Raw genomic sequence first — 13,707 nt, forward strand, 5'->3', positions numbered from 1 at the left:
GGAAGGCCTCAGCCCCTGGCCACAACCCTGCAACCCTGGGAGCCAGTCTGAGATGGGGGCAGGGCAGCCCAGAAACCTTTGCATTCATGGTGTCTTTGCTCAGTACACCCAGCCCACTCCTACCCCAATGCCAAGCCCTCAACCACTGACCAGGTCAACCCAGGGCCCATCATCTGTAACGACCCCTGCCTTGTACTCTCATGAAACTTCTTGGGCACTCGCCATTTATTGGAGGCCAGGTCTTACATGGAGCTGGGCAGGGGAGGCTGTCTAACATTGCTGATCCCTTTTCCCACCTTGGGTGTTCTGGATAGAATCCCTGGAAGCCAAAACCAGGGTTCTGCCCTGGGCTTAAGCTGCCCTGCCTGGTGGTAGGTTCCAGGTTCCTCTGGCCCTCCTAAGCCCCCCATCCTCTCCCTGGCCAGACTTTCCAGATTAAAGATCCAGAGGCCTCCCCAGGAGCATCCGCACCCACTCCCCTTCCCTTCAGGCAGGTGAGCCAGGTCGGTGCCAACAAAACCAATTAAACCACTCTCACCCAATTAGCAACTAATTATGGCCTTATAGTCCATTCAACATAATTAACATGTAAATGACTCCTTGTGTTTATATTCAATAACCACTCTGATTGAATTTAATTTAAATGTCTGAACTGGGAATCTAGTTACCGTATTTCACCACCTAGAGCTGCCACTTCTGGGAATGAGGCTCCTCCAGGGGAGGGGGATCCATGCCAAAGAAAGGAGTGGAGAACAGGTGCCACTGATGCAGGGTAGGTGGCTGCTGTCCCTACATCCTTGGCACATCCATACTAGGGTATCAGGGAGATGATGAGGTGGGAAGAGCCCTCGGTGGAACCATCAAGATGGAAAATCCTCTGGAACAGGGGGCCCCTTCTTTTAAGGGTACTGTAAACATCCCAGCTATTCAGTAAACACTAAGCAGGGGTAAGAGCCAACCAGCTGGGCTACAACTCTGCTCTGCTTCTCCCCCCTAATTCAGGGACTGGGGGCTGGGGGCTGGGGGCTGAGGGCTGAGGGCTGGAGGCTAGGGGCTGGGGCCTGCAGGCCCATGCATGCTGTTCCCATGCCCGTTCTGCCCCAGTGCCCACCTGCTCCTCCCAGGAGGACATGCTGGGGGCTGGCTCATTGCTGAGCCAGGAAGAGCCAGCCAGGAATAAAGGAGCAACAAGGTCATCCCCTAGCACACATCAGCCCAGAATCAAAAGTTCTATACCTTGTCCCCACAGAACATCCAGTGACTTTGGACCCTCAGTCCCAGCAGATGGGCACTCTCCAGCCTAGGTACCTCCACTAAGACCTGCTCATTCCATCGTCCCCTGACACCTGATTGTTTCAAGTCAGTGTTGGTGGTTCAGGAGCCACAAGGTTCTACATGAACACTTAATGGTGTGAACAGTTGCCTATGAGAACACACGTGGGCATTTGGGGGATGGGCAGAGGCCAGCTTGGGAAGGACACAGTGTGGTCAAGAGAAGTCCTAGTGCGGGAGTGGGAGGAGGTGACCAGGGCCAGGCAGGCAGATCACATTGGAATGTGTCCTAAGAAAGGCGATGGGGTAGGGAGAAGGGTTGGTCCTAAGGGGAATGGCTTGGGTGATCCATTTCTCAGGTAGAGAGACTAAAACGGCTTTCCGAGACTCGTCCAGTTCCAGAGACCCCAGGGGCCCACTCCTCCTCCCACATTCCAGACCTGGCCCGGAAACCCCTCACTCCTTCCTCCACCACCACCTCCTCCTCCCAGTGACTGCAAAAGACAACAAACTCTCCATGGCTCATTTACTCCAATAAATCACCCAGCTGGATGGGCCAGGATGGGATGACAGGCTGGTGGGTGTCAAGACCCTCCCCCTGCCCAGGGCCCAGCCCCCACCCCTGTTGCCCTCCTCAAACTCCTGCAGTCCCCGAAGTCTCTTCACATCACCTTTACAGGATGCCACAGACAGTTTAGCTTCCTTGTCAATACTCTGATGGGAAAACTAAAGTATAGCTCAAGTTCAGTCTTAGAGGCTGTCTTGAGGCTGGGTCAGGAGCCCAGGCAGGTTTAGTGAGCAGCCATTCAAGAGAAGCAATTGGTACTCCACACAGGCCTAGTGCTGGTCAGGGAAAGGTTGATCAAAATCATAGTGCAAGCAACCCTGAATTGAGGCCACCTCAAGGGCTAACCAGTCAGTCTCAGTGCTTGCAGGCGTCCACAAGTCCCCCACATTCTAGCCACTGCTCTGCCAGTTGTAATATATGACCCCCTAGGAGATAGCCACACTGACCAGCTGATACACAAAAGCCAGGGACTCTGCCCATGGAGGGAAATGAGGGCATCCACACTGGGCCAAGTGGGAAGAAATAAGGTTCTTAGCTGGATGCTGTGACTTCAGAGGAAAGAGCAAGTCGGAGTAGGAAGTCAGGGAAGGGTGGTGGTAGAAGGGGGTGAAGGCAAGTGGGGAAGGGGGAGGAAGGAAGGAAGGAAGAGTGGGGGAAGGGAGTCTGGAGCTGAGGTCTCCAAGCCCCAAGGGCTTCCTGATTCCTGCTTTGGGTTGGTCTCTGCTCTACATAGTGATGCACCAGACCACCAGCACTTGCAACTCCAGGAAGAATGCCACAGTGGGCCTAGCCGAGCCTCATCCCCCACCACAGGTTGGTGCCCTGGATCCTAGATCAGCAGCCACTGCCCAGATCCCATTCTCTGCTAGGTCAGAACCAGTGGTCATGGTCTGGAGCCCAGAAGGACTCCACCCTCTCCCTCAGCAGCCTGGGTAGGGGTGCTCAAGTGCAGGCTCCCACGTGAGCTGGGCTTTAGTTGGATTCAGGCTGCAGCTTCTGGCATCCAGACCTCTGGCAAAGGCCCTCTTGCTATTTCTAAGAAAAATGCAGCAGGAATCCTCTCTGCTTCTTCAAGGACTCCCTTGAGGCAGGGCTCAGATTCCCAGGATAGCACCAGGCCAAGCAAGGCAAACACATTCTCTGCCCCGCTGTGTAGATGCCTGAGTGAGCAGCCCAAGTCTGGCCACCCTAACACAAACCGCAGGAGCCACAACAATGTTCACAGAGGGAGTCACTGGAGGTAACCAGGTGCTCCAACCAGGCTTTGAGTTGATCTCAGAAGGGGGCTACTTCCAAGGTACCCACTCTCCACCCAGTGCATCTCTATCATTAGAAATTTCCCACCATCCATATTAGTACCTCTGCCGTAAGAAAAGAGTTAACAGTTACAAGTTCAGCATGCCCCCACCCCTGCCTCTGCTTTCCCTCTCCATAATCTCCTTTCCTCTGAGTTGTTGGCTCCTCCATAAAGCCTGCCAGATACCTGTATGCCAATGATAGAAATTCCCCTCTTGACATCCCCACATCCAGCCCGCAGGGCTCAGTGTCCTGCCTGCAGTTCCTTCCAAGTACATCTCCCTAACCAAAGGTTAGAATTCCAGAGGGAGGGGTGTGTTCACCGTGGGGCATTCCCCTCCATCAGCCCTTACCTGTCAGGCACCATCCTAGACAGAGACTTCCTTCACTGCTAGGGCAGTAACAATATTCACATCCTTAATCCTCCCAACAACACAATAAGGCCAGGACTATTCTCCTCCCCATTTTCCAGGAGGTAATGGGAGCAGAAAAGTTCACTACTCAGGGTCTACCCACACAAGATTGCAAGCAAAGCAGTCTGAGCCTTCAGGCTGCTGCTTCCAGGGAGTAAGTACCAATCCCACTTTTCATGGGGTGAAACCAGGGCTCAGAGAGGCTAAGGCACTTGTCTGAGGTTACACAGTCAACAAGGGTAGAACTGGGGTTTGTCTGCCTTTAGAGTCAGCCAGTTTAACCACCACCATCTCTGTGCCATACCACTCAGCCATGGGTGTGGAACTGGCAGGATCCCAGGAGTCGGGGGTCAGAAAGTCATAGCCCTGAAGCCACCTTCTGAGCTATCACTACTTCTGGAAGGATCAAGGGGTCAGAAGTGCTTACACACAGGTACAGAGAGCCACAAGCCCCCTCTGAGTCTGGCTGCCTCCTGAGCCACACGGTGAAAGATACCTCTATGAGCCAGGGTGAGATTTTTATCCTGGTGGTTTCTCTTTAAATTCTTTACGATTATGAAGCAGTGGGGGCTGCCAAGGAACATGATTTACTCCTTGAGCATGCACCAACTCCATGCTCAGTGCCAAGGGAAGCTGGAGCCAGGCAGGGAGGGGCAGGCAATATGCCAGGGAGCCAGAGACAAGGCCTGTGCTGCGGAGGCCCAACCAGTGGCAGTCCCATCCAAAGCTTGGCTGGAACTGGATGGGGAATGACTGAAGGCCCCAGCCCCTGGTCCAGCTGACTCAGACTGGGCCTCACACAAATTCTTAGACAAATACAATGACCCTGTCTCTACTTTCTCCATGGGCCAATTCTCATCCTGGAATGCCCACTACTCCCTATCTTGTTAATTCCAAACCTCACTGTAGCTGTCAAAGTTTCCTGACCCCAGGTCAACTTCCTGATGCCACCCTTGGCCTCAGAGCTCCTGGGTCTCTACCTCCTCCTCTGCAACTGAAAGCTCCATGCCCAAGTTTGGCTGGCCACTGAGCCCCTGAAGGGCAAGAACAGTTCATCTAACTCTCCAGCCTCACCCCCACCCTCATCCCCATCCCAGCAGCTAAACCTGGGTCTAAGACTCCAGCCAAACTTGTTGCAGGCTTTCCACCTTATATTGTGACTTCTCCTGACTTCCAAACTTGTCATTTCCAAAGAAGATCTGACAATCTTGGCCCTCTGATGTGGTAGTGCTCTCTGGAGCCATTCTCCACGGAGGCTCAGAAGCTAGGCCAAGGCAGGTGGGAGGGCAGCCACCAGCCCCACCCATTTACCCTTCACCTGCAGAAGGTCCTTCCTCCTAAGGAGTCAGTTACATCTCCGGTCAGAGAGGGCCCAGATGTAGAAAGACTCTAGACATCGAAGCCCCTTTTCTTTGGGGGCCCCGGTTGTCCCATGTCTGACTTGAGAGGGCTTCCTGGCAGACACTGCTCAGTGGAAGGGCTTGAGTTACAACCTGGAAATAAGCAAACTCCAATTCTGCTCCTTTAATAGGCAGAAGGCAAGAGGAACTTGCCCAGTGCCACACTAGCCCTTTCCTTGGGAAATAAGACTACACCAAGCTCTGTAGGATCCTAGAACCAAGCTCTAACTCATGGCTGTAGGCCATGCCACAGCACTGCCAGCACCTCACCCTCCACTCTCAGTCCTGGGACAGGTTCAGGCATCAAGCAGAGCCAGGCAAAATCTCAATCTTCCACCTGGATGACCTGGGAAGCTCCTCTGAGCCTCCTCAGAGGAAACCAGGCAGGCCTCTCAGACCTCAGAGGGACAACAGCCTAGTCATCATCATTATTATTTCCATTATTTTCATCTTTCCTGACCTCCCTCACAAGGTAACCCTTTGTTCTTTCCCTTTTCCTGCCTCAGTTTCCCTAGTAGTACAGCTGCCTGTCATCACAAGATCCCTCTCTCCCACCAAATATCTCTTGGCCCCAAGTCCTGGCCAAAGCTAGTCCAGGCAGCAGCAGTGCATTGAGGGGTGGCTTCCTGGGAAAAAGTAAACACTCCCCAAGCTAAACAAAGCTATGGCAATGGCCTTGCACCTCCCTGTGTTGCAGGGGATGGAGGTGGTACCCCAGGACCTGGGTCATCTCAGGGTGGAGAAAGGAAGAGCTTTTTCATAGAGACTTAGCCTGTGACTCTGGGTGAAGAGGACTCCAGACCCTGGCAAGGATTGCGGGGAGGGGAAAGGGTCTTGTACCCAGGCTCCCCAGTCCCAGACATCCATGAAATCTCCAGAACCCAGGTGAGAATCTAAGAACAACTTGTCAACTCCTAAAAAACTGCCCCACTTTACCCCTTACTTGGACCTGACCTTGTCTGTGCTACTGATGGAGGCTAAGGAGATGGGCCATAGGAGTTACCAATCTGAATAAACTCTGGGCCCTTTTGCCCTCACACCCTTCTAGCTCTAGATCTGGCTGGGCTGCCTGGGCGGATGGGTGGGTAGCAAGCCCAAGCCTGGCCCCAGTTCCTGCTTTTGTTCCTTTATCTGTCCTGAACAGTGTGACCCCTTATGCCAGCACCTCTGCCTTGGAAGGTCTAGCCCTACCCAGGCTGAAACTAGCACCTCCTGCCTACAGCACGACTCAGGGCAGGAGAGGTCCACCCTGGATCCTTGAGACCTGGGCTGCCAGTTGCTAAATCTGTCTAAGGGAAACTGAGTCATGAAGCCCAAGTGGTCAGCCTTGCTTCTGAGAATAACCCTTTCTGTGCCCCTTATGTGTACCCTGGAAGGAAAAACTCCCTTCCCCATTTCCCAGCATGGCCTAGTTGTGGGAGCCCAGTTTCTCTAGGCATTGGTCTTCACTCTTTCTCTATAAGCATTTGGTGAGGGTCTTCTCCTCACCGAGGGATACTTGTGTGTATATGATCAGTTGAGATCATTCAGTATGAGGACACAAAGGGCCACAGGAATTACCAGTCTGAATAAACTCTGGGCCCTTTTGCCCTCACATCTTTCTGGTGCACAGTGCACTCTGGCTCCCTAGGGCACTGACCAACTGAATATCCATTGTCTTTTCAGGTGTCTACCTGTGAGCACCCCATCACCAGGATTTAGCCATGGCCAGGTGCACAATAGGTGCCTAAGAATCTGCTAAATTGAAGGAATTAAGCATAAAACTAGGATGCAAGGACAGGTGAGAAGAGGGAAGGTCGTTCTCTGCTAGTGAACTTGCCTGGGGAGGGGGTGACCCCAGGTGACCCCCAGCCCCACTTCAGTCCTCAACAGCATGAGGCACTGCAGGCTGGCTGCCAGCAAGCCTGGCTTTTAGTCACTGTGGGTGTCAGCTTCAGAACTAATTGAGAGGGAATCGACCCAACAAGATGTGGGCGCTGGCAAGGCCAGGACACCAGGGTTCTATTTCTGGCCTTGCCTCTGCCTCCTGCCTGACCTTGCTGCTCCCCTTGCTTGAGACTCAGTTTCTCTCTCTGGAAAACAAGAACAAAAGTCTTTTTACCCCTTTACCCCTGGAGGTCCAAGAAGGTTAAAGCCCTCCCTGCTTCCTTGTGTGGATAACGACAATAACACCCAGTGAACACAGAGTCCCCAGGGTGTGAAGCCTAAGCCACTCCTCCCTTCCCCTGTGAGGGAAGGAGACACTCCACTGGCCCTGCAGGCACCCTGGACAGGGAGGGACTGAGGAGGGGACCTTCAAGATTTATTAATCTGTTCTGAGGAATTCCACCAGGGAAGGGTGGAGGTATCAGCAGAATAAATATCTCACCTTTCCAAGCCTGGAAAAGGGAGGTACTTTTCTAACCCGAATGGATTAACTCTTCTCTGCTCATTTCCCAGGCCATACTGAGGACTCCCTCCAGGCCCATCTTCAGAAATTCCAGAAGTGAGGGACTAGGAAAGCTGATGGGTAAGCAGCTTACTTCCCACTCTTCCCATCTAGTTGCCTGGGTGGCATGAGGCTAGGGAGGGGCCCTATGAGGGAGGGGAGACACTTGGTGAGGTGGGGGCTGGGTCTCAGCCAAGCCTGAGGAAGGAAAGGTCAGCCCAGCCTTCCACCCACTATGGATGCCCGGAAATCTGGTCAGCCAAGGCAGAGTTGGCCCCACCCAGGGCAGAGAAGGCTGGACAAGTTACCTCTGGTCAGAGAACAGCTGAGGCTGAGAACTCAGCAATGACTCCAGGTTTCCCAGGCCCCAGCATGGCCACTGCCCCTCTTCCCAGGCCCAGGGTGGACTCTGGAGACCACATCCTCCATTGAGGAAGTTGCTAGCTATATGTCCTCTCGGGTGTATGCACCATGTATTCACCTGCCCAAGTGGATTAGGTGCAAAGGTGATGGAACTGGGAACCAACTGCAGACCCCAACACATCATTAAAACCTTCCAATGGCATAAGGCATGGTGGCATGCACATGTGGTCACAGCTACTCAAGAGGCTGAGGTGGGAGGATGGCTGGAGCCCAGGGGTTTGAGATCAGCCTGGACAACACAGTGTGGCCTCATCACAAAACAAGCAAATAGAGGAGAAAACATACAAACCAATAAAAACCCTTCCAATGACTTTCCAGTCAAAGTCTCACTAGGGATCCAGGGAGCTGAGATCTCTCACAATAGCATAAATTTTCCCTGTACCCATAGGTGGTCTTCTGCCTGTCACAGGCAATAGTACTCTCCCACATTCCTGGGAACTCCTCCCACTTGGAGATCATGGGAAGGCTCCTTGGAACCCATGCTCCAGCAGGGGAGGTCCTGCTCCAGATTGCTGAGGCTCCAGTGTCTGCCTCAATGTCTCCACCTCAGGGGCTGTCCAGGACACCAGCAGACAATGCAAAGCAGTTGCAGGTTTAGAAGGAATAACATACCCATCTCCTCAGTTATCACCCAGAGACAGGCTCCCTGAAGACCCTGAGCCACATAGCCCAGGAACTCAGATGACCAGACTCTGGACCTTCTGTCAAAATATTTAAGTGGTCTAGTCTCCATCCTTTTCCTGCAAGTCTCAGTCTCCTGTGTTCCCCCTCCCACCATGCCCAGGAAAACCCATGTGGCTCTACAGTCTGTCCCTTTTTTGCCCTAACCCTTCTTCTCTTTCTTGTGCAATGGAGTCAAGTGCTCTGAAGAAAGAATGGTTTCTGGGGAAGATCAAGGCAGCTTCTTACCTTTGTATGAGAGCCGGACACGGGGAGTGGCCTGGAGGTGGTCCTGGATAGGGGTGGCTGGCCAGGCCCCAGTCAGTAGGGAAGCCCAGAGGAGGAGACCAGTGACAAGCATTGTGGGAGGGGCCTAGGACCCAGGAAGCAGGCTTGGTCTCTGGACACCTAGGAGGGGGAACAAGATTGAAACGTAAGAAGCAGATGAGGGTTCCCTCCTTACCAACACTTCCCTTATTCAATTTCTACCCAAGGTACCACAATTACCCTACCTGAACAAAAAGAGGAATGGGAGGTCTCCATGTTTATACACCCAGCCATGAATGCCCCAGTATGCAAACCTCATATATGCTCTTCTGCCTATCTTTGTCTGGGAAAGTGTCACCCATGAACAAGACCAGGCCATAGTGGGTGGCTTGGGATCACCAGAGGAAATGAGAAGCAGCTGTAGACTTAAATTCATAGCATCCTGAATTACATTTAAAGTGTGCAGCACAAGCAGGTGATCTTAGAGCCCTCTCCAATTCCCAGCAGGCTCTCTCCCCTGCACCCACTGCCAGCAAGGTGGGCTCCTTTGCTCCCTCCCACCTTGAGCAATGAGGGAAGAGATAGGGTCCATCCCTGACTGCTCTAGTCAAGCTCTCCTCCCAGTGTAGGGAAATCTGGACCTGATTATTGGTGTGTGGAGAGGAAGCATGGGAGAGAATTGGGGGGATGAGTGAGATACACACAGACAGCCCAAAGCAGAAGGGACAGCAACAGTCAGAAAAAGAGATGCAGAGAATAGCAGGGCTCAATTTTAATAAAATCAAAGCAGGAAGGACCCAGGTCAGACAGGCAGAAGGACTTCCTGCCAGGGAAAAGTTCCAGTTTTGCCCCTAGAGGGTGAAGAAGGGGAGCTAGGATGGCCAGTGGGCCTGGGACGGGGTATGAGATGGCTGAATTGTCCCCTTCAGACCCCCCCACATCCTCAGCAGATCCAAGTTTCAATACTGTGTTTTTCAAATATTGTCTCCCCAGGCAGGCTGGCTGTTGGGTAAACGCAGCCCAGCACCAGTTGTCAGAACATATTGCTCCCTCCCGGCACAAACCAGCGCCAACTCCCACCCACCCCCCCTTGCACGCGTGCACGCACAAGCACACAGAAGAACTGGGGTTGGGGGGGGCGTCAAGAATGACGATGTAAGCCCCATCCCCCAGATCTGCCCTGTCTGTTCCCATGGGAGGCAAGACCCAGGCCCATTTTTAAGACTCTGAAGGGGATGGGGGGAACTGTGGCCTATTACTCCCCTGCCATTGCTAACCAATGCTAAGCCAAGGACCAGGCACCACATCTGACTCTTGGGCTTCACTGGGCAGACCCTGATGCCCTCCCCAGACCCACCTCCCCTGAGCCCTTGCTACTCTGCCAAGGCAAACCACTCATGGTCCCTCAAACAGGAAGTACAGCTTCAGGCCTCCTGGCCTATTCCTCATGTGGTGCTCTCTGTGGGAACAGGGCTCCAGAGTGCCTGGCACACCTCTCATGTTCCTTAAGATATCTCCCATTCCAGATGCTCCCTCGTGAGGAGGCCAGTTAGGGGTGGGGAGAATCAGAACCGGCCCCACCCCAAGTCTGCTGGGGCACAAAACTAGTGCTGACTGAATGGCAGGCTCTGGTAAGGGGCGGGGGTAGGTGGGAGAAAGGGCTGCGCAATCTCCTCACCCACCTGGGAGGCCCCCACTAACAGTCTTGGATGTGCACACATCCATGCCTGCATGCCTACGCATGTCCCCACAAGCATGACTTTGCTCAAGAACTTGACCTGCTAGTGGGGTGGGGCTCAGGAAAGCTGGGAGATACTGTCCTGGCTTGGGAGGATGCAGTCTCAGTCCCTTTGAGAGCTTTGATTCTATGTAGCAGTGGGCTTATGTCAATCTGCCTCCCACCTAACCCTCTCCTCATGACCTCATTTTTCTTGCATTCATTTTCATGGCAACAAAGGTCAGGGTCACCAAGGATAGGGGTTGGATTCACCCAAGGTGTCCAGAAGGTGGGGGACTTCCCACAGTGCCCCTACAGGGATGTCCTACAATGCTCTGGTCCTTGAAAGAAATGAATGGGGATGTGAAGTCTGCTGGGGTCTCAGGCCCAAGTCCAGGCTCCCTCCTTAGCCTAAGGGTGGCAGAGAGAAGGAGAAGGAAGAAAGAAGGAAAGAACTGAAAAGGAAAGGGGGAGGGGGCTTCCACAGTCCCTTCCTCTCTGTCAGCCCCTAGATGCCTTCCATTTGGCCTCAGCCCCCCAAAAGCCCCCAAATCAGAACAAGTTCAGGTGGGTGGACAGAGAAGGAACAGCCACCGCCACCTGGGAGCCCACCAGGAGGAGAGCTGAGAAGGAAAGGAGGAAAACTGGCGGGAGGGAGCAAGGGAGGGAGGAGGAGAGCGGGAGGAGGAGAGAGGGAGGAGAGAGGGAGGGACGGAGGAGAGACGCCTGAACAAAGAAACGAGGAGCTGGGGCTGGCAAGGGGTGCAGGGAAGGGGCGGCTAGAGGAAGAGGTCTGGAGGCACCTGGGGGGCGGGACAGGGGGCCAGGTGGTCAAATTGTCCAGCCTGATCCAGACCTCCCAGGCTCAGCTGCGGGTGGGGGTGGACAGACTGCCTCAGGAAAGGGAGGTTGGCTCCTCTGAACTAAAAACTGCCTAGAAGGAAATGAGACAGGAACAAGGGCTGTGGGGGAACATGGGGAGGAAATTATTGAGAGCACCCCACCAGCTACTCAACCCATCAGATATAACCCACCCCCAGAGCTTCTTCCTAGCGGCTGGCTCCCCCTCCCCCAACACCTCATGGACCAGGAAGCAAAGCCGCCCCAGCATAGCTGGGACTGAAACCCCGCTTTTGTGGCCAGGGTTTTCCAGTCAAGGTCACCTGGGCCTGGCTCTATCCTCTCCCCAAAGGTATGCAGAGCAGCGAGGACTGAGGCTAGGCTGCTGGCCTCCTCTCTGGCCCCCACCTCTGCACTTCCGGGCTTGGCTCCTTCAGAACTGAGGGGAAGCAGTGGGGGTAGGTATCCCTGTGCCCTTGTCCTGCCCAGACACCAAACCTGACCCAGGCTAGGCACACCCACTGAGTAGCCTGGGAAGAGGCACCAGCTCCATCTAACACCCTGGGCTGGGATGAGTCTCCTGATTCCTGGGCACAGTTTTCCCATCTCTGCAAGTAGGATAGCGGCTTCCAGGAGACACACTGGGTAAATTCAGAAGGACAGGGGGTCCCCAACTTGGCCCAGCTCCAGGGTGAACACACTGGTGCCTTCTGATTGTCCTCTCTCCAGTCATTAATGGGCTGGTGGCAAAACGCAGATCTCTCAAGAATTAGGAGTTATTTATCCAGTAGGGGCCCCAGTTCTACTTCCAGAGGACTCCTCTTGCCAGCACTACCTAATTCCTGGGCCACACTGACATTCTTCTTTCCTACTTGCTCCAGGCAAGCCCGGCAAGCCCATCAAGCCCCTGTTGATCCCTGTCCACTTTAAGTACTGGGACCCTGGGTTCAAACAGGGGCTTGATTGCTGGCTCACCTACACCTCCACATGCAGGGGGCCCATAAACCCAAGCAGGACTCCCTGCTGTAAAAGCAAACACAAGATGCGGATGGGGGATGGCAAGACACTGGGAGAAAAACCTCCGAGTTGGCTGTGTTCCTGCCCTACTGATCTGGGCGAACCCCTGCTCCCGTGGGTGCTGCCAGTACAGCGCTTCCCTTTTGGCTGACCTGATCTTCAGATAGAGACACTGAGGCAGGGCAGGCGAACCTAATGCAGAAGAGTGCTGCTTCAGGCGCCAGAGGGAAAAAGAATTGAAACAGGAGAAGGGGAAAAGGAACTCCTGCTCCAGGATAGAGGGTGAAGGTATCCACCTATTCAGAACCCGTCATGGGGGGGGGAAAAGTTGCTTTGCACATTGGTAACCCCGCAGGCCACATCACCCAAACATCCATGCATTCTTACGAAGCCCCACAGCTAAGGGGTCCGGGCCGCCGGGACAGGTGGGAAACCCACCCTACTCCTGTAGCCCCTTGCATCCGCGGGCAGTGCCTCCGCTGGCCGAGACCAGTTCACTGGACACTTCTGCAGAGTTGCAGTGCTGCAGGTCCCAGAGGGGTCGCGGGGTGGCCCGGTCGCCCGCCCACTCGCTCCAGTTACCGCTGCACTCACCTCTTCCGTGGCGCCGGGGCCTGGGCGCCCGGGCTGTGGCGGCCGCAGTGGCGGCGGAGCAGCTCCAGTTGGGCCGGCCCGCGCTAGTGGCCCCCCGGGGCCATGGCCCTATCCGCGCCCTCTTGCCGCTGCGCTTGAGCCCGGATCCACACCACGGTCGCGGCTTTAACTGGTTCCGCGGGCTTGGGGAACGTCAGCAGTCGAGGCCCGGGGCCCCAGCCCGGGCCATGGGAAGGATTAGGGGCGCTCGGGGCCGCCTCCCCCGGGGCGGGCTGCGGGCGCCCCCTGGCCGGCGCGCCGAGGGCGCATTCCCCAGCGCGGGGCGCGGGCGGTGGCGCGCGCTGGGCTTCGGGGCGCTGCGCTCGGCTCGGCGCGGTGGCGCTGGGCTCGCCTGGCTGCGGGAACCGGGCCGGGCAGCCGCGCTGGGCTGCACGGTTCCTCGAGGCGCGCCCTGGCCCTACGCTGCGCTCAGGGCTCCTTGGACCGCCGCGGTTGGTTCGCTTGCTGCTCTGGTCTCGCGGCCGCTGGCGGGACAGGGCGCTCGGAGCCGCGCGGGGAGCGCCGGCAATTGGCCGCCCGTGGGCGACATTTGCATAGCACGGCCCCGCCCCGCCCCGCCCGCCCGGCCCCACCCCCGGGGCGGGACCCGCCCGGCCGCCGCCCCGCCCCCGCTCCACCTGTCTGAGGACTGGGCTCAGGATTCCCAGGCGGTGGGCAACCAGTGCCAGGGGAGGCTAATCTGCACCCCGCATCCCCGCCCCCGCTTTGCGGGCGGCGCCCCCGCCCCGCCCTGGCTTTGTCTCTCGGTGGAT

General features: G+C 55.5%; 1 protein-coding gene across 2 annotated transcripts in view; it reads right to left on the reverse strand.

Moving 5' to 3' along the window:
* Positions 1-13,449, reverse strand: part of Sema3f (semaphorin 3F) — a 29,035-nt gene extending 15,586 nt beyond the window's left edge. For both annotated transcript variants that reach the window (XM_047563627.1, XM_047563628.1), the window contains exons 1-2: positions 12,896-13,449; positions 8,710-8,868 (exon numbers count right to left, since the gene is read on the reverse strand). In XM_047563627.1, coding sequence (XP_047419583.1) covers positions 8,710-8,821 — 112 coding nt within the window. In that variant the 5' untranslated portion in view covers positions 8,822-8,868; positions 12,896-13,449. The remainder of the gene's footprint in view (positions 1-8,709; positions 8,869-12,895) is intronic.
* Positions 13,450-13,707: the final 258 nt, after the last annotated feature.

This window comes from Sciurus carolinensis, chromosome 9 (genome assembly GCF_902686445.1).
Source record: "Sciurus carolinensis chromosome 9, mSciCar1.2, whole genome shotgun sequence".
NCBI classification, from domain to species: Eukaryota; Metazoa; Chordata; class Mammalia; order Rodentia; family Sciuridae; genus Sciurus; species Sciurus carolinensis.